General features: G+C 53.7%; 1 protein-coding gene across 6 annotated transcripts in view; it reads right to left on the minus strand.

The window, feature by feature from the left end:
* LOC116941918 (uncharacterized) overlaps positions 1 to 22,246 on the minus strand; it is a 122,745-nt gene that overhangs the window by 76,730 nt on the left and 23,769 nt on the right. For all 6 annotated transcript variants that reach the window (XM_076067679.1, XM_076067686.1, XM_076067693.1 and 3 more), the window contains 3 exons: positions 12,220 to 12,374; positions 6,283 to 6,384; positions 2,390 to 2,490 (listed from right to left, as the gene is read on the minus strand). In XM_076067679.1, the coding sequence (XP_075923794.1) occupies positions 2,390 to 2,490; positions 6,283 to 6,384; positions 12,220 to 12,368 (352 nt within the window). In that variant the 5' untranslated portion in view covers positions 12,369 to 12,374. The remainder of the gene's footprint in view (positions 1 to 2,389; positions 2,491 to 6,282; positions 6,385 to 12,219; positions 12,375 to 22,246) is intronic.

Consider the following 22,246-nt stretch of genomic DNA (forward strand, 5'->3'; position numbering starts at 1 on the left):
ATGCTCCGCATTCAGTTAAATCGCGATTCATCCAGTCACGGGTTCCACACCGCTCGCAATGCGTGGTGCGTCGCGGAGACCCGCGGGCATATGTCCTGTGACGAGTGGATGATCGCGGTGCTCATTTTGAGACCGAGTCGACCTAGGGGAGGCCCAGTTATTCATCAGCGGTGTTGGGTGGCCGTGAGCGGGAATTAAACTCGGGTGGCGGGGTTCGTAGCGCAGCGCGACAATCACGACGCCACCGCTCCGCACACGACAACGACCGTGAAGAATGGCGTCACCACGGCGCTCGTCACCACGGCGCTCGTGCCAGGCTATGTGCACGTTAAGGCCACATCCGGACACACACACACTCTAACATACACACCGACACACACGCATCCTAACACTCATATCCTGACACACAAAGATCCCCCATATAGCCTTAACAGACTGTAGGGGGAAGTGCTGTTAGCGAGCACCTATGAAGGCCGGAACGGTACACGAGGGGGTGGGTGGCCAGCACAACGCCGGACCGCCTTTGTCTCCCTAGTGGCAATGTTTACACACCGCACCAGGTACTCATTTGAGGCTGAGTCGACCTAGGGGAGGCCCGGGACCGGTTCAGATAATCGTCACTGGTGTTGAACGTGAGCGGGAATCGAACCCGGCTCGCCAGGTTCATAGCGCAGCGCGCTAACCGCTACACTATCGCTCCCCACCACACACACACACTCTAACATACACACCGACACACACGCACCCTAACACGCGCGCCTTCGCGTCACACGATGAGGCAAATGAGCCCCGCGCCTTCTGAAACGCTTCCCGAGATGAACTCTCACGAGCAGCAGCAGCAGCAGCCTCGACTCGCGACAGAAAACAAAGCCGACTAACCCCCCCCCCCCCGACGATTCTGCCATTCCCCCCCTACTCTACCCCCTACGCCACCACCGACTCCACAAACCCCTCGCCCCCCACCGCTCCAAACAAAAGCAACCTTCTGCTTCAGCTGGCCACCACCACACAAATAAACAACATCCCCTACCCAAATATCACACCCCATCACCACCATCACCGCTCTGTTGGTTTCCTTGGCAACAGACAATGCTTAGTGTCTCGGGATGCCCCGAGGTTCTGGGTTGAGCAGTGAATCGCCGGGCTCGCAACCTGAGTCCCCCGCATCGGCACCCGTGAACAATGGGAGACGAGGCGCGTCCACCACTACACCAAGCAGCAGCGGCAACATTGCTGGGAGACAAAGGCGGCGCACGTGGGGGTGTGGAGATGACGAGGAGGAGGAGGGGTCACGTTTGTTTCTATCTTCACCATGCCTCGATGTTGGTCATTGATCCCTCTGCTATGATGGAGGAGGGTCATGACCCAAAACGTCATATAAAGTTACGACATTGCTCATTTGCGGTCATATATGGTCGCGTGTTAACTGTGCGCGTGAAGCGTTGATCATGGTGTATGTGCGTGTGTGCGTGTGTGCGTTTGATGCTGACACCGCTGATCACGCTCCTGATATTAAAACGACTGATGCTGATGAGTTGTTGATGATGCGGATGATCACGGTGTCAATGGCATTGTATTATTGATATGAATATAATGATCAAAGTGACACTCGAATCGCTCACATTACAATGGCTCGTGCTAATGAGTTGCTGACGATATGAACAATCATCGAGATCCATGATGACGATGATGACAATGAGGGTGCCTGGTTTCCCCCCCCCCCCCCCCGAGACAATAATGTTTCAAGTTGACTCCGTCATGAGCATCAGCGCGCTGATTGCATGTGTTTGGTATTGTCCCCATCGGCGGCACGGTGAGTCACTCGCATACCCAGCAAGCAAACGCAGTCGCCAGAGAGAGGGAGAGAGAGGGAGGGAGAGAGCCCGGCCGAGAGTAATTGAGCAAAATGTGCAAATACATCACCCCCCACGACGCCCACTTAGCCCGCGTCAACTAGCAATACCTCCTCCTGTTAGCGAGCACCTGTTCGGGGCGGCCCAATGCACAAGTGGCTCGTGTGTGACTGTGTTGTGACCGTGTGTGGGGAGCGGTGGCGCAGTGCTTGGCGCTACGCTGCGCGACGAGCCCGGCGACCCGGGTTCGATTCCCGCTCACGGCCAACACCTGTGACGGTAACCTGAAGCGGTCCTGGGCCTCTCCTAGGTCGACTCGGCCTCAAATGAATACCCAGTGCGGAGTGGAATCATCGCGACTAGGGAGACAAAGGCGGCCGTCCGTGGTGCTGGTCACCCACCCCCTAGTTTGCCGTGCCGGCTTTCATAGTTTGCTCGCTAACAGCACTTGCCCCAACAGCAGCCAGCTATGGCTACACGGGGTGAGCTTTGTCTTTAGTGCGAGTGTGCTGTCGTGTGTCCTTGCTGAGCCTTACGGACGCATCCGTCGGCGCTCTCGTAGTGTCCGGGGCAGCACTGCGCGCGCCTGCGGTACATGGTGCGGACTCCGCGCCGGTACGCGGTGCGGTAGCTGACCCTGTCACAGCAAACGCACGGATACACACACGTACACACACACACGTACACATACACACACGTACACACACGTACACACACGTACACACACGCACACACACGTACACACACACACACGTACACACACACGTACACACACGTACACACGCGCACACACACGTACACACACACACGTACACACACACACGTACACGTACACACACGTACACACACACACGCACACACACACACGTACACACACACAAAGTCAAGGATGACTCAAGTGGTCATACAATGTTTGTCCGAGTGCTGTTAATGTAGCCCCGATTTAAATTTCAGCCCACACACGGGGAGGTGGTGTAGCAAGCACCGTCCCGCCCGCCTTTGTCTCCCCACGCCAGCCACTCGATCTAAAGGCACTGCCACCACTGCTGCTGAAACGTGGTTACGCAACACAATACACACATCGACAGTGCAGCCCACATAGTGTTAGAACACACACACACACATGCGAATGAACACACACAGAAACTACAGCTCACGGCAGAACTCTCCGCATCAGAGCGACTCACAACCACGCCCGGTCGCCTTTGTCTCCCTGTTGGTGATGTTTACACACCGCATCAGGTCCTAATTTGAGGCTGAGTCGACCTAGGAGAGGCCCAGGACCTGTTCAGATACTCGTTACTGGTGCTGGTGGCCTTGAACAGGAATCTAAATCGGCTCGCCGAGTTCGTAGCGCAGCGTAGCGCTAACCGCTGCGCCACCGCTCCCCACACGCGCAGGGACACACGCGAGCCACGGGCGCGCAGAGCATGGGCAGCAGGAGCTGTGAAGGGCGCGATTGGCGAGTGTCACCACGTGGCTGCCCCCCCCCCCCCCCCCCATACAGGCAGGAGGGCACGCAGACACACGGAGGTGTGTCTACAAAGGCACGCACACACGCGGACACATACACACAAGGACAAAGATCCCCCGTGTAGGCTTAACAGATTGTTGGAGGCAAGTGCTGTTAGCGAGCACCTATGAAGGCCGCAACGGCACACGAGGGGGTGGGTGGCCAGCACCACGCCAGGCCGCCTTTGTCTTCCCTGTGGCGATGTTTTACACACCCCACCAGGTACTAATTTAAGGCTGAGCCGACCTAGGGGAGGTCGCTCAGAACCCGCGCGCAGCCGCTCAGAACAGAGGGGCGGTCCACTGAGCAGATGACCCCCGCAGACGACACCGATCAGCCCCCCCTCGCCACCCCTCTTCGCTGCAATTCCCAAGCGAGCTCGGACCGCGTGGATGAGCGCAGGAAACATCCTGAGAAGTGGCAGAAACCCCCACTCAAGCGTGGAGATATCGCCGTTCCAAAATCCACACACAGCGGTCAGAACCCCCTCCACTCACTTGGGGTGCCCTGCCATCACCTGGCTAGGGCCTCGCAGTCCACGGGAGCTTGTGAATTTGAGCACAGACGATGGTGTCACCAACATGGACATCACCATCAACGTTATTCAACACAGGTCACAAACACATTGATGGTGTCACCATCGTGAAAAACACCATCAACGTTATGCAACCCAGGCCACAAACCCATTGAGACTAAACGTTTTTTACGCGATATCTGTGGAGACAAATACGGTAAAGGAACATTATTTATTCTATTCGTAGTATTCTCTACAATGACCCTTTATGATTATTCTGCGTCACGTGCTGTTTAATCGTGCGTCGAACTAGGAGCCACACCTAACAGAGAGGGCCCTTGCCTATGAACATCTGGGCAGTTCACCAGCATTGACTCAAGCAAAGCACGACTCTGCTGCTGAAGAGACACTGAATGTCGAACCGGCGCAGAGTTTGCTTTTACGAAACCAATGCTGCTGATGAAGATTGAAGATGCCCTCCCGACGAATGTTGATGTTCTATGTGGAGTGACGAATGCGGGCAGGAGGAGTTATTTTACTCATTAACATCTGCGCAGCGACGCTCAAAGATTGTTCTGCGTTGCGTGCGTTTGGTTTCAAAGGGGACCTGACATTCACTCGGTACATTCACAACTACTCATTCATCTAGGAAAGTCACCGGGAGAAAACCTACGCGCGAGGGGGCAACCCACTATCCCCGTAGAGATGGAAAGAAAAAGGCGGCGCGTCAATTTGCTGTGCCTACTTCTCCTGGCGCCTCTTCGGCAGTTTCACAACAACCGTGTGTGATCGACAAACCCCCGCTTCTACCTCCACAGCAGTGGAGTGAGTGCGGGAAAGCCACATATCATCGCATGCACAATGGACCCGGAATCAGCTACCTCGTAACAAAACCAAACACCCCCACAACCAATAATACATAGACGATAAAATTAAACGCGAATCTACAATTCCAATTTTTTTAAAAATTATCGGTGGCACTGGGTGTAATTTAAAAGCATTTACATTTCACGGGGATCAAACAAAGTCGTCCAAACTTTCCTTCTCATGTCAAGCCAGGAGGCTGAATTCCGATGATTTTCGTTCATTGCAGGAATTTGAATGTGGCGTTAGTAAAGCGGAGCCTCAACTCGCCAAAGCCTCAAGTTCAAACGCCGGACGAGCGGATCTTTACATCGTCGTCATCATCATCGCTGCGTTCAGCCACGGTCGATCCACTGCTGGATGAAGGCCTCCCTTCCCAAGCCGCCACCACAAATCATGATCATTGCGATGCAACAACAATCGATCCGCCCAGCACCTGTACACAAACTAATTTCATCGCTCCATCTACACCACGATCGTAATCTCGGACGATGCTAATAGTACATGGGTAAAAAAAGTATTATTGATAAAATGTAATTTATAATAATAATAATAATGTATATATTAACGTAGCACATGAATGGGCAGTCGCCTGGTTGGGGAACAACAAAATAATATAAAATACCTACGAGACCCTTTTGACCATCTCAATACCCGCATTCTTGTGGGAAAGTGCAAAGCCTGTATATATATATTTTAACGAATATTATATATTGAAGATGACAATTATGTAAATCCCTGAGCGGTCCGCCAACCCCCTCGACTGCAAAGGCGTGGGCTCGTTATGGCTCGCGAAGCGTGGTTTAACAACGGAGGCTGTAAATGTAATGAATGTGGTGGCGCTCCGCGCTCGGGAGAGGCGCTAATTTGGCCCCGCAATTGCGCGATAATCAATGCCCATTGTGAGCACTCATGAAAGCGGCACGAGACACAGCATCGACTCCTACAGCATCAACGACTCTCCCCACCACCACCTCCACCACCGCCACCCAATCACCCGTGTTGTTCCATCGATTGTGAATGTGTGGAGCATGCTTGCGTGCGTGTGACAGACAGAGGTGTGTGTGTGTGTGTTGGAGTGTTTTATTTTGTTTGTGTGTGAGATAGAGAATAGGGAGCGATGGCGTGTAGTGGTTGTGTCACTGCGCTACGAGCCCGGCGGCCCGAGTTCAATGCAGGCTCGCGACCAACAACAATCGCGAGTATTTTAACGCGTCCTGGGCCTCCATTAGGTCGACTCAGCCTTAAACGAATACCTGGTGCGGTGTTTGAAACATACACATTGGGGAGACGAAGGCTACCCACCCCCTGGTGTGGCGTGCGGGCCTTCATAGGTGCACGCTCACAGCACTTGCCCCAACAGTCTGTTCAAGGCTATATATGGGGGAGATATAGATCTTGATGCATAGACTGTATTTTATATGGACGGGTAGCTGTGGGGGGTTGGAACAGGGCGGGGGGGGGCACACCGACGTTAAATGGGGGAGGAGCAAGCCCACCAGCCCCCACCCCTCACGAGGTCACGTGGGCACACACACCTGTGTCGCGTGCACTTGAACCAGTTGAGGATGTCTGTGCAGCGCGTGTAGTAGACTTGATCATAGGGGTGTGCGTACGACTCCTGCACAGTCAGGGCGTAGCTGCAACAACAACAACAACAAATAACATCCACAACAACAATAATCTGAGCAACAGCACGAACATCGACGTCATTATCTTCAAACACAAGAAAATCATCATCAACTGATCCATCATTACCCCTTAACAATACCGCCAATAAAAACAACAACTACCACCAACGTCAGCTACAGCGAGACAGTGGGGAGGGAGAGAGAGAGAGAGAGAGCGAGAGAGCGAACGTGGGAGGGAGAGTTGTGGAGAGAGAGAGAGAGGGAGTCCCCCCCCCCCCGTGCTCCGAGCCCAGGAATCGAGGGGGGCTCTGCTGGTGACGCGCGGAGCTCCGAGCGGCGAGGAGGAGGAGAAGAAGAGAGGAGAAGCGATTTCGCCCTCCCATAAATTTCCGCGCAATTAATTAGCCGTGGCTTCTTCTCAGGCGGCGAGTTCGTCAATCGGTCTCGTCAATTACCGAGGCACTTGCCCCACAACCCCCCCCACCCCCCACACACAGCGCTGAGTGCCCCTCCCCCACATCCACCACCGTCCATTGACCACACGCCCCCGCACTCCCTCTGCCTTCGACAACCGCGTGCTCTCGCCCACTGACGTCACCCTCCAGTCAACCCCCCCCCACACCCCAAGACAAAGTTCCCCCGTATAGCCTGAGCATTCTGTAGGGGCAAGTGCCGTTAGCGAGTAGCACCCATGAAGGCCGGCACTGTGGCACACGAGGGGTTGGTGGTGAGCACCACGCTCGACCGGCGTTTTTTCCCGAGTGGTTATGTTTACACACCGCACTGGGTGCTCATTTGAGGCTGAGTCGACCTAGGGGAGCCCCAGGACCGGCTGAGATAATCGTCACTGGTGTTGACCGTGAGCAAGAATCGAACTCGGGTCGCCGGGCTCGTAGCGCAGCGTAGCGCTAACCGCTGCACCACCGCTCCCCATTAATCTCACATCGCCTACCGATACCAGAACCCTCCTCATCATCATCATCATCTCTTATTCCCCCATTCATACCTCTTCATAGCATTATCCTCCTCCTACACCACACCAGCCTCTTCCTCCTCCTGGCCCCCCATTCGGACCTCTCCGATCGGCCAGGTGGGTTGAGCGGTGGAAGTTATCGGCTCGCAGCAATCGGAAGGCTGCGAGCTTAGATCCTGGTCGGAGGGGGTTGACTCAGTCCATCATCCCTCTGGGGGCCGAACAGATGAGAAGCATTTTGCGAGGAAGCCAACTTTACTGGCTCACGGCTGCACTCGGGAGAAGACGGCATTCTCGATGTTCACGAGAGCAGGAAATTGCCTGGACGCTTTACTTCCCTCTCCCGCCATCATCTTTACACCGGCACCTCTCTCCTCTCTCCTCGTCCTGCTTCTCCGGCTGCTTTCACCGCCACTCTCCCCTTCTCTTCATTCCTCCTCCACCCCTTCGCCGGCTCGTTACACCGCTACCCTCATCCGCCCCCACCTCATCATCCTCCGTACACCACCGCCACCCTCTTCCCCCTGCTCCTTACACCTACTCCTCCTCCGCGTCTCTGACATAAGTGTTCTCGAGAGGACGCGATGTGAATCTCGGCAGAGAGATCGCGGTCACGACTGTCGATACTATTCATTTATTTACTGGCAGCCGGTCGCGCCCCTCAGCTTGGAGGGTTTTGTGTTTCATGATTTTTGATCGATGCACGTTGGGGGGAGGCGCCTTCGTCCAGCAGTGGATTTTTCCAAAGGTGCTGTCTGTACATCTGCATGCAGCCGCGTGTACGCCAACATTATCGGTGCCAGACTTCAGTTTTTCTCGCCCCCTCTTGAACATTCGCTCACATTTGCATAATTCACCCATGACCGGCCCCAATTCATTAGATACGACGGCGCATATGCGCATTTGAATATTGAGAGCGCGTGTGAACCAATTTACAAACATTATATTCAACACCCCCTCGTGTTCTCACGGCGCTGGAAGTTATTTTGCACGTTTTGCGATTGGATTCCGTTAACAAAACAAAATCAGCGGTGGCACGTAGACAATTCTCTCGGAGCTGTTTCACGCAACTTGGCTGCTTGTAACTGAAACCAAGAAGCTGGTAATTGCTTTCCACCATTCGAAGCAGTCGGAGTACTGGCAGAACGAGCATTTGCTCCGGCATTTTTGGTGGAGCTATTTAAGCGTGAATGTATGCACGTTGAACTTCGTTTGCAACGCACGTAGCCAACCGCGCTAGTCGGGAGGTTCGCGGGGTAATAACTTCGAGTGGCGTTCGGGACTATCGACTGAGTGAGTGGCAGCCAGGGAGACTGGGAAGCCGCGCGCGTGGCCGGACGTGCATCGCGGAGATGGAGTGTTGAATTCTCGGGATCGTGAGAGATGGCGACGGTTTATACGGAGGCCTTCGTCCAGCGGTGAATAGACCGTGGCTGCTGACAGCGGTGACTCGTTTTCCCACCAGCACAACTCACCAGGGCCAAGGCGTTTTGCACCACGCTTTTGGTGGAACAATGTACACCCATTTGTCTTCCCACCAACAAATTATTGCAAGCTGTCTTGGGCGGGGGGAACCCCAACCCCCCACACCCCCATCCCCCCCCCCCCCCCATATATTATCAACAGAAATAAATCTCTGTAAACCATCATTACTGCCCGCACCAGGATGTGACACAAGATTAAACATCGCAGCACCGCAGAGAAGTTCACATTGGATGTGGCGCGAGACCCTTTCCAGAGAGCCTATTCCATCCGAATAGATGTTTATGTTGCTGCAGCTGGCATTATTACTAAACATTACTTTTTTAATAATTCACATTTTGCAAACCTGCTCCACTCTCTCACCGCCTCCCTCATCCCCGTATCCCCAGGATCCTCCCCGCCGGTACACCCTCCCCCTCCCTCCCTACACCCCAACCAGCCTCTTTGAGGAGGTAAACAGTGAAGCATAAATAAAGTCAAGTGAATAAAAGACTGCGGACGGAGGGACCAGACTTCAAATGAGAATTTTAGGCTCCGGCAATAAAATCTGGCCCCGTGAACACGGGGTGAGATGAAAAGTCGCTGCTCACACTCAGCCAGCACCCCACCCCTCAACCCCGAGTGAGCGTCACCTCGAGCCCCGTGGGGGGATCTCGGGCTATTACCATAATTTGCTCAAACAACAGCGGTGTTGGCTATAGAGCGACACTCTCCCTCTCGTCCCCCCCCCCGTCTCTCTCTGCTGTCTCGCCGCTGCAGCCTCTCCGTGGACCGAGGGGGCCGGCGTCCAAACAAGGCAAGCTGAGCACTACGGTCAAGCAAGTGAGCCTCCGCGCCGCCGCCGCCGCCGCTTTGGTGGTTTACAACGAATTGAATGACCTTGAATTGTGGTCGCATGTTGACGCGTCCCCCCGCACACCACCCCCCCCCCCCCCTAACGTTAGCAGCTCCGTTTTTTGTTGTAAATCCTCTGACATTTCGGAGGCAGAAATGACGGACGAGGCTAACTCCGGAGTGGCGGCCAAAGGATGGAAGGCGCTCGAGTTAGCCGTGGTCCAATGGGCAGGCTGGACGGCGAGGGCTGCTGGCGTGCGGGAGCTACAGTGATTGTTGAACCGCGAGATATGGTGACGACTTAAAGGGGCAAGGGCTTTCATCCAGCAGTGGAGAGATCATTGCGTATGATGATAATGATGATAGGTGTTGAAGTAAAACAAGAGTAATGGTCTTCGTTGGCTGTGGTTCAGAAAAAAAAATCTAATAAATAAACGGAGGACGGTGGGGAGCAGAATCCTTGGAGGATTTGGCAGTCGGTGCGGGTGATCCTGAAGTTGATCTAGGGTTGAAGAAGGATTCCGTCAAGGGATTGGGTCACAGGCAGAGGAGAGGATCAGGCGCTTCAGCCTGGACTTGAACATGGACTGGACTTAGGGAGAGGGGGTCTGTGAACGCAGCAGTCACAGCGGCGTCAGATCCACGTGTCGACCTTACAACCGACTCCACCCACGAGTCTCTAGACTCGTGATCGGGAGGATCCTGCCACGTTGGGATGTTTGTCCGATTCCATTCTCGAGTGGGTTTTTTTTACCTTCATCTGGGAGGGAAGTGAATAACCCGGAGAAAATCCAATGGAACCATACGCGGGTTGGGCTGATCAATGCTCAAAGCTCCGCTTCTATACGGACTCCCATCATCTGGCCACCTCGCAGCCCCAGCCTATAACAACTAGTATTCTCAGGCAGCCCGCCCCCTCTCTCCCAACACCAACACGCAAAGATCCGCACGGACGGGTTCACGAACGCACTCGCCGTAAACCGCCGCCATCCCTCCCCGGGCAACTCGCGGGCCCCGCGAGACCGCGCGCGAGCGGAGCACCAAGCTCGTCGCCCACTCCCCGGCCCCTCGCCTCCGCGAGCGCTGGGGCCCCCGGGCACGCGGTCGTAAACTCGCGGCGATTCATTCGATGAAAGCAACGCGGCCCGCGAGAAAGGGGACGTTAAGAACGGAATTAATTCTCCATAAACTAATTAAGCCATCAATGTGCAAATGCGGCGCGTGGGCTGCGTGCATGCGTGTGTGTAGTACACACACACGCATGCAGTGTGTAGTACACACACGCACACAGTGTGTAGTACACACACAGTGTGTACTACACACTGCATGCAGTGTGTAGTACACACATACACGTATGCAGTGTGTAGTACACACACGCACGCAGTGTGTAGTACACACATACACGTATGCAGTGTGTACTACACACACGCAGTGTGTGTAGTACACACACGCAGCATGTGTGTAGCATACACACGCACGCAGTGTGTAGTACACACACACATGCGCAGTGTGTAGTACACACACACATGCGCAGTGTGTAGTACACACAGTGTGTACTACACACGCAGTGTGTAGTACACACACACGCAGTGTGTAGTACACACACGCACGCAGTGTGTAGTACACACACGCAGTGTGTAGTACACACACGCATCATGTGTGTAATACACACACGCAGTGTGTGTAATACACACACGCAGTGTGTAGTACACACACGCAGTGTGTAGTACACACACGCACGCAGTGTGTAGTACTACACACGCACGCAGTGTGTAGTACACACACACACGCAGTGTGTAGTACACACACGCACGCAGTGTGTAGTACACGCACGCAGTGTGTAGTACACACACGCAGTGTGTAGTACACACACGCAGCAAGTGGACTAATCGCCATCGATTTCCCATCCGTACGGGGCCAGAGTGTGCGGCTTGCCCCCAATGCTCGCGCGCAGGGTTTCTCCGGCTGCTCCGGTTTTCCTGCCACGTGTGTAACAGTGCTAATAAACACTCACCACGGATCTGCCGTGTAAAATAGTGGGGCTCCATCATCCGTGTAACAAATCAAATGAACTCGTTAATTGGCTGAACACATCTTAACTAAAACGTCTTAACGCAGTTGGAGGAGCCGCATAAAACGGAGCCCCGCGACTCGGTGTGACTCTCGTGGATAAATCAATAAATAAAGGTTCGTGAATTTCGAACGGTGTGGTGGGGGGGAAGTGGGGGGAAGTGGGGGGGGGAAGTGGGGGGGGGAAGTTGGGGGGGAAGTGGGGGGAAGTGGGGGAGGGAAGTGGGGGGGGGAAGTGGGGGGGGGAGTGGGGAGGGAAGTGGGGGGGGAAGTGGGGGGGAAGTGGGGGGGAAGTGGGGGGGGAGTGGGGAGGGAAGTGGGGGGTGAAAGTGGGGGGGAGAAAGTGGGGGGGGGGAAGTGGGGGGGGGAAGTGGGGGGGGGGGAAGTGGGGGGGGGAGTGGGGGGGGGAGTGGGGGGAGCGTGACCATGGTGAGAACCCCACCGCCCCCCGCTGCGCCCCGCCCCCTTCCCCGGCGCCTTCTGACCTCTCCCAGTGGCTGCACACGTTGGGGTCTTCAGGGTCCAGGCTCCACGAGGTTCGCGCGAGGCTCACGCAGCCGAGCAGCAGCAGCGGCAGCAGCAGCGGCGGCAGCGGCGGCGGCGGCGGCTGCTGCAGGAAGCGGAGACGCGGCATGGCGAGCTGGCAACGAGACGGTCGAGAGAGACAGAGTGAGCTCGAGTTCCAGGGTCATGTCGCGTCATTAGGAGACCCGGGATAGAGTCTTATTTACAAGAGCGACCTCACAACGCTCTGGGGTCAAAACGCGACCGTACGGGCTTACCCACACATGTGACCTGGCGATATTCGTTACCATGCAGGAACATTCACGACCCGCTGTCGAACGCGACCTTCCGGGAACGTGCATGACCTTCGAGGAATATACATAGCCTTACAGAAACGTGCAAAGATCCCCCGTATAGTAAGAAAGAGACTTTTGGAACAAGTGCTGTTAGCAAGCACCTATAAAGGTCAGCACGGCACACGACGGGGTGGGTGGCTAAAACCACGCCAGGCCGCCTTTGTCTTCCCAGTGGTGACGTTTACACACCGCACCAGGTACTCATTTGAGGCTGAGTCGACCTGCAGAAACATACCCCCACCACGGACCCCTTCGCCCCGCTCTCCCCATCCCCCTCTCTAAACAGCGAGGGGGGCTCTCGTAGCTACGTTGAGTTTGGTTTTCATAGCTGGTACACCGACACGTTCCACGTCTCAGTCTGACCCAGAGCGTGGTGGTGACCACCACATGAACAACCAATCTACACACCCCATTGGTGACCACCACATGAACAATCAACCTACACCCCCCATGGGTGACCACTACATGAACAGCCAATCTACACACCCCATGGGTGACCACCACATGAGCAGCCAATCTACACACCCCATTGGTGACCACCACATGAACAACCAATCTACACCCCCATTGGTGACCACCACATGAACAGCCAATCTACACCCCCCATGGGTGACCACCACATGAACAGCCAATCTACACACCCCATGGGTGACCACCACATGAACAGCCAATCTACACACCCCATTGGTGACCACCACGTGAACAACCAACCTACACACCCCATTGGTGACTACCACATGAACAACCAACCTACACACCCCATTGGTGACCACCACGTGAACAACCAATCTACACACCCCATTGGTGACTACCACATGAACAACCAACCTACACACCCCATTGGTAACCACCACGTGAACAACCAACCTACACACCCCATTGGTGACTACCACATGAACAACCAACCTACACACCCCATTGGTGACCACCACGTGAACAACCAATCTACACACCCCATTGGTGACTACCACATGAACAACCAACCTACACACCCCATTGGTAACCACCACATGAACAACCAACCTACACACCCCATTGGTGACTACCACATGAACAACCAACCTACACACCCCATTGGTGACCACCACATGAACAACCAACCTACACACCCCATTGGTAACCACCACATGAACAACCAACCTACACACCCCATTGGTGACTACCACATGAACAACCAACCTACACACCCCATTGGTGACCACCACATGAACAACCAACCTACACACCCCATTGGTGACTACCACATGAACAACCAACCTACACACCCCATTGGTGACCACCACATGAACAACCAACCTACACACCCCATTGGTGACCACCACATGAACAACCAATCTACACCCCCCCATTGGTGACCACCACATGAACAACCAATCTACACCCCCCATTGGTGACCACCACGTGAACAGCCAATCTACACACCCCATTGGTGACCACCACATGAACAATCAATCTACACACCCCATTGGTGACCACCACATGAACAGCCAATCTACACACCCCATTGGTGACCACCACATGAACAACCAATCTACACACCCCATTGGTGACTACCACATGAACAACCAATCTACACCCCCCATTGGTGACCACCACATGAACAGCCAACCTACACACCCCATTGGTGACCACCACATGAACAGCCAATCTACACACCCCATTGGTGACCACCACATGAACAGCCAATCTACACACCCCATTGGTGACCACCACATGAACAGCCAATCTACACCCCCCATGGGTGACCACCACATGAACAACCAATCTACACCCCCATTGGTGACCACCACATGAACAGCCAATCTACACCCCCCATGGGTGACCACCACATGAACAGCCAATCTACACACCCCATGGGTGACCACCACATGAACAGCCAATCTACACACCCCATTGGTGACCACCACGTGAACAACCAACCTACACACCCCATTGGTGACTACCACATGAACAACCAACCTACACACCCCATTGGTGACCACCACGTGAACAACCAATCTACACACCCCATTGGTGACTACCACATGAACAACCAACCTACACACCCCATTGGTAACCACCACGTGAACAACCAACCTACACACCCCATTGGTGACTACCACATGAACAACCAACCTACACACCCCATTGGTGACCACCACGTGAACAACCAATCTACACACCCCATTGGTGACTACCACATGAACAACCAACCTACACACCCCATTGGTAACCACCACATGAACAACCAACCTACACACCCCATTGGTGACTACCACATGAACAACCAACCTACACACCCCATTGGTGACCACCACATGAACAACCAACCTACACACCCCATTGGTAACCACCACATGAACAACCAACCTACACACCCCATTGGTGACTACCACATGAACAACCAACCTACACACCCCATTGGTGACCACCACATGAACAACCAACCTACACACCCCATTGGTGACTACCACATGAACAACCAACCTACACACCCCATTGGTGACCACCACATGAACAACCAACCTACACACCCCATTGGTGACCACCACATGAACAACCAATCTACACCCCCCCATTGGTGACCACCACATGAACAACCAATCTACACCCCCCATTGGTGACCACCACGTGAACAGCCAATCTACACACCCCATTGGTGACCACCACATGAACAATCAATCTACACACCCCATTGGTGACCACCACATGAACAGCCAATCTACACACCCCATTGGTGACCACCACATGAACAACCAATCTACACACCCCATTGGTGACTACCACATGAACAACCAATCTACACCCCCCATTGGTGACCACCACATGAACAGCCAACCTACACACCCCATTGGTGACCACCACATGAACAGCCAATCTACACACCCCATTGGTGACCACCACATGAACAGCCAATCTACACACCCCATTGGTGACCACCACATGAACAGCCAATCTACACACCCCATTGGTGACCACCACATGAACAGCCAATCTACACCCCCCATTGGTGACTACCACATGAACAGCCAATCTACACACCCCATTGGTGACTACCACATGAACAACCAATCTACACCCCCCATTGGTGACTACCACATGAACAGCCAATCTACACCCCCCATTGGTGACTACCACATGAACAGCCAATCTACACACCCCATTGGTGACCACCACATGAACAACCAATCTACACACCCCATTGGTGACCACCACATGAACAGCCAATCTACACACCCCATTGGTGACTACCACATGAACAACTAATCTACACCCCCCATTGGTGACCACCACATGAACAACCAATCTACACCCCCCATTGGTGACTACCACATTAACAACCAATCTACACACTCCATTGGTGACCACCACATGAACAACCAATCTACACACCCCATTGGTGACTACCACATGAACAACCAATCTACACCGCCCCATTGGTGACCACCACATGAACAACCAATCTGCCCCCTCTGTGGTGACCATCACATGAACAACCAATCTACACCGCCCCATTGGTGACCACCACATGAACAGACAATCTAACCCCCTCCTGTGGTGACCACCACATGAACAACCAATCTACCCCACCTGTAGTGACCTCCACATGAACAACCAATCTACACACCACCCCTGTGGTGACCACTACATGAACAACCAATCTACACACTACTCCTTTGGTGACCTCCACATGAACAACCAATCTACACACCAACCCTTTGGTGACCACTACATGAACAACCAATCTACCCCCCCTGAGGTGACCACCACATGAACAACTAATCTACCCCCCCCCCCCCCACCACCTCGTCTCGTCTCGCAGCAGCATCCCTCCCTATAGCCCCTCTATCCTCACCTGCCAAATTCAACAATAAACCAATTGCATAATTAATCCCACATCTTCCCTTTCTCCCCAATGCTCATGACTAAATTCTTCATCTTACCTGCACCCTCCCCCACATCCTCCCTCCCTTGTGTGTGTGTGTGAGTGTGTGCGTATGTTAAACTTCTTTCACACTGTACGTAGCCAAACCGTGCTAAACGGAGGTCCCTTCTAACCTCCGAACCCACCATCTGCTCCCCCAAACAATTACGCCTCGTCTCTTAGTTCGTCGGTGCCCCCTCCTACCCCCTCCCTCTCCCGTCACGGCTAATGACCCTCGCGCGAGTTATCTCCCCACTCGAGTCGGATAAGCGCCCGCCGCGCGTCGCAACCGTCACACTGAAGGCGAATTAAACGGCGTGGCTGTGTGGAGCTGCCAGAGAATGATGAAGAGATGGTCAATGAACGCGCACAGACCCCACCCCCCCCCCCGCCTCGCTCCCACACCAGCCTCGCCACAAACCATGGGCGAATATAGACTGCTGGGGCAATGCTCTTCCTGCACAATGATGGCAGCAGCAGCAGCAGCAATGTGTTCTTCGGGAACTCCGTGCCAATGTCGAGGTCTGCTGCTCGCCAGAGGGCTTCGGTGGAGAGAGAGAGAGAGAGAGTTCGTGCAATGTTGCTGTTCCGTAGAAGGAGCGGAGACTCCAGCAACCCGTGGATTGTGTTGCATTGCCACTCTCTCCCGACTGTGGCTCGTCTGGTGTCTGTACGCGTATCTGCGGGTCTCTCTCGAGCTCTGCGTTGTCTCTATGGGTTTACGATATATACTCCTTGGTTCTTTAGGTAAAGTCACGTAGGTAAAAAAAATATATATTTTTTACGTGACTTTACCTAAAGAACCAAAGAGTATGGATCATTGCAGTCACGAACACTTCAAATCTAGGTTTACGGTATAGTCCATAGTTTGGGTTTCAGGACCACAAGCTCACCAACCGTGGTTTGTCTTTAATGTCCCATTTATGAAGTTGGAGAAATTACTCAAGCACAGTGAAACGAAGACCCCCGCATAGCCTGAGAAGACTTTTGGGGAAAGTGCTGTCAGCGAGCAGCACTTATAAGGGCCGCCACTGCACACGAGAGCGTTGATGGTCAGCACCACGCCCGGCCGTCTTTGTTTTCCGAGTTGCGATGGTCACACATCGCACCAGGCACTCATTTGAGGCTGCGTCGACCTAGGGGAGGTCCCGAGAACCGGTTCAGATAATCGTCACTGGCGTTGGCCGTGAGCGCGGATCCAACTCTGGTCCGCTGTGCTCCCCGACACACACGCACGCAAACGCTCACACGACCTCATGAATGAAATCCCTTGAATTACATTACATCACACTGTGTAACAAAAAAAAATGATTTTTTTTAAATTCCTGGGTAGTAAGTGTTATTTCCTAATTTGCTTATGCCTCAAAAGTACAGACAATGGTTATTATTATTATTCCCCACAAACTTTGCTTTTGTTACTAAGACAGTGATATTTAGAAATTGACCTATTTTCAATGCGAAAACGTGGTGTGCATTTGTGTCATTCATTCACGTAAAGTTCTGGTCACAAAAGCAAAGTTTGTGGGGAATTATAATAGCCATTTTTATACTCTTGAGGCATGAGCAATTAGAAAATAACACTTACGACCCAGGAACAAAAATCGTGTTACATAGTGAATTATTACGAAGCATTATAATTGACAATCCTTCATCCAGCAGTGGATTGACCACGAGTGACGATGATGGTGGAGATGAGCAACACTCCACCCCGTCCCCTCCCCCCCATTATTGTCTGGGGGGGGGGGGGGGTCTGGGGAGCTAAGTGGAGGTGGGGGGCAGGGTGGGGTGGTGGAGGGGAGGGGACGGGCGAAGTTCGGCCTTCTTTCGAACAGCAAAGATTTAAAATTTCAAGGCTAATTGCGTTGCTCAAGTCAGAGAGAGAGACGTCAGAATGAGTGGTCTCAAATCTCAAAACAGCGGCGCAATTATATAATTGTGTTGTGTACGTAGACGCGCGCGCACATATACACGTTAAATAAATATTCTGATTCTGAATTAGAGGGTGCGTACGTTCTTACACCATACAAACATCGCGTAATCACCACACACACTCAATTATAGAGCGAGTGTGTGTGTGCTTAAACACACACACGCTCATATTTAATTATCGCGCGTGTAAATTTAAACAATCACACGCACACATATATACGCACACGTAAATATATAGTGCATGTGTTACACATATTCAACACACGTATGTAACCTTTCATCTGGATTATAAGACACTGCATAGAGTAAGACAAACCTCCTAAACGTGTGTACGGTTGTCAATAAGTTATGCAAATTTTGTTTCATATACAGCAATAAAACAAAGATCCCCCATATAGCTTTACCAGACTATTGGGGCAAGTGCTGTTAGCACCTATGAAGATCGGTACGGCACATGAGGGGGTGGGTGGCCAGCACCACGCCCCGTCGCCTTTGTCTCCCCCAGTGGCGATGTTTTACGCACCGCACCAGGTACTCATTTTTGGCTGAGTCGACCTAGGGGAGGCCAAGGACCGGTTCAGATAATCGTCACTGATGTTGGCCGTGAGCGGGAATCGAACTCGGATCGCGAGTTTCGTAGTGAAGCACTCTAACCGCAACACTACCGCTCCCCATTTATATCCAGCATATACACACACATACCATAGTAATAGACACATCACAATCTTCGCTTTGACATGCCGGGGGAGAGAGTGCGTCTCATATGCAGAGAATACGGTAATATGCATACGCACAATTCTGTAGGGTATACACACAGTGAGGCTTAACATGCATGCACATACAATGCTTAAATGCACAGACTCACACGTAAATAACTACGTGTGCGGAGAGCGGTGGCTGAGTGGTTAGCGCACTGCGTTACGAACCAACAAAAGTAGCGAAATATTTTAAACCGCTTCTGGGCCTCCCTTACGTCGACTCTGCCTTAAATGAGTACGTGGTGTGGGTGTGCGAACATGAGCACTAGGGAGACAAAGGCGGCCGGGCGTGGTGTTGACAATCACAGTCCATTGTGCGCCGTGCCGGTCTTCATTGGGTGGCTCGCTAACAGCACTTGCCCCAAAAGAGTATTAAAGGCTATATAGGGGAAATCTTTGTCTTTGTACTTAAAACACCGCTGATCAGCATTGGGATTGGTGAAGAGACGAAGTCCGAGGACGGATATGATTCGCCACTGGTGTTAGCCGTGGCTGAAATCGAAGTCAAGTGTCCAGGGTTCATTGCGCAGTGCGCTAACCGCTACACTACCGCTCCACCACACATGCCCTTTACACACACACACATACGTGTGTGTCCTTTACTTATATGCGCGTGAGAGCCAATTACGGCATAAGGCTCGCGTGCAGGGATGAGACTGGACGCGCACGTGTGTTGTGAGTTGTGGTGGCGGTTGTTGTTGTTGTTGGGGTGATGCGGCGCGCGTGTGTGTGGGTGTGAGTTGTTGTGGTAGTAGTGGTGGTGGCGGTGGTGACTTTTCCCGGATGCCCGCAGTTATCTTTGGGCAGCAGAAACCCGGGGCGTCTGGAGGCGGATATTGAGTGGGGGGCGGTGGGGGGTCGAGAAGGGGGGGGGGGGTAGACAGAAGAGAGGGGGGGATCGCTCAGAGCAAAATCCGCCGACGATAAAATCGCGATGTGAGCCGCGTGCCGAGGACGCGAGGGGGAGAGACTCGGACGGCGAGAGTGAGAGTCAGGGAGAGATAAGGAGAGCGGGAGAGAGGCGCAGAGGAAGGAAGACAGAGGGGAGTGGGTGGGTGGGTGGGGGGGAGCGGCTGGCTTCTGTGCGGAAGATAGCGTGGGGGAGGGGGGGTCAAAGGAAGAAGAAAAAGGTGGTGGTGGTGAAGGGGAGAAAGTATGAGGGAGTCGGGCGAGATGGTGATAGAGTGAGGGGCGAGATGGTGGAAGAAGCGAGAGACAGCTGTTGGTGAAGTGGGGAGAGATGAAAGGGGGAGAGCGGTGAGTGAGGGCAGATGAACGCAGCGAGATAATTGGTAATGCAGGAGAGAGAGAAGCGAGTGCACGGGGGAGAGTGGTGAGCGCGTGTTGACCCGGGTGAGCGAAGCTAGATGGTGGCAGAGAAAACGATAGCTGGTGGTGATGATTGGGAGAGAGGTGATGGACTCGGCAGAGAGAGACGGAGAGAGTTAACGAAGTGAGTGGGAGAGGTGAGCGTGGTGGAGAGGAGGGTAGATGTAGAGAGAGAAAGTTGGACTCGCACTGCGCGGGTAACCCCCGCGGAGAGGACCAGCCACGACTGCGACAGGGTGCCGCGTGTCTCTGGTGCCCACGATCCCTCGGAGGGCATCACCTGACCACGACAGGCATACACCACGATGCCGTCACCCATCACCACCGTCACCACCACCACCTACCCAACATTCCCAGCCTCTCACATAGAACAGCACCACCACCAGCAGCAACACCCCGACACCCATCACCAACGCGACAACGCCAACAACGTCACACTGCGAACATCACCATCACCGCACCAAAACCATCGCTCTCCGAATCAAAAACATCGCCAACAGCATCATCGCCGCCACAATCACCACCGCTAAAACGCTTGGTCCAAAGCTCCACATTTTTCAGGACCTTCCTGAACAATGTCGCTCAGACGCAGCGAGGCTTCTCTGACAGAATGCGTGCAACACATCACGTGTCCCGCACGCTCACCACAGCCAGTCGACATATCGCTCTGGCTGGCCGTGCCTGCTAGCCGTCACGTGCCCCCCTATCGCAAGTTCTATACCAGTGACCCGGAAAGCATTTAGAGAGAAATTAAATCGGCGAGGCAAAAGCAGATCGTGTGTTTATTTCTAAAAGCAAAAAAAAACTAAATAGCTAATGTGTGTGTTTAAGCCTTCTTCAGTGACAGTTTAAACCCACCCACCACCCCACCCGCCCGTGATGGCCATCTCGCACCCCAAACTCCCACCCCTCCGTACTCGAGACAAGCCGAGGAGACGGCGGAGACTCACGGCGTTTCTCCCGTCACCACGGAGGACCGGGTCAGATTAACCCCGACGTGGCGGAACACGCGGGCTGACACCGCGTGAATTATGCACGGCGCTCGTTAAATATTTCAGGCGTTGCCTCGGGGCGCGATGACGACTTCTGCGAATATCGGAGAGGAGACGTTCGCGACCTCGACTCGGCTATCGCCAGCCTCGCTCGCTTGCTCGCCCGCTCACTCGCTCAGTCGCTCGCTCACTACCCCGCTCGCTCGCTTCATCGCTTTGGCACGCAGTCACTTGCTCGCTCGCTCACTCACTCACTCGCCCGCCCCGCTCGCGAATTCGCTCGATTGTTCACTAACTCACCGACTCACTCCGTCACTCACTGGCTCGCTCGCTCGCTCATTCCATTGCTCGCTCGTTCACGGCGCTCGCCTCGCGACCCGTGAGACGCACGCGCTAAGTTGATCTTGCAAAGTGAAATCAGCAGACTTAGAATTCCCGTGAGGATCCACGCGGTCCTGGCGGCGCTGAGGGTGGGGGTGTTTAATGTTTCTCCCCACAGCCTATCGGTCTGATTTTGTGGGCGAAATTGTAACCGCGTCACCATCATCGTTACCATCATCGTCAAGAAGGGAACGAATGAAATAGCCAAAGTGATAACGATGATGTTGTAGATCAGTGGTTCTTCTTCTTCTTCACCTAGGGTGCACGCACGCCCTGGGGGTGCGAGGTGCCCTTTCTGGCGGTGCGAGACGAAGCCAGATTTGTTTTAGAAGGTAAATCAGCGAAACACAAATTAAGCA

Source organism: Petromyzon marinus, chromosome 1 (genome assembly GCF_048934315.1).
Source record: "Petromyzon marinus isolate PM22_M1 ecotype Great Lakes invasive population chromosome 1, UKy_Petmar_22M1.pri1.0, whole genome shotgun sequence".
Classification (NCBI taxonomy): Eukaryota; Metazoa; Chordata; class Hyperoartia; order Petromyzontiformes; family Petromyzontidae; genus Petromyzon; species Petromyzon marinus.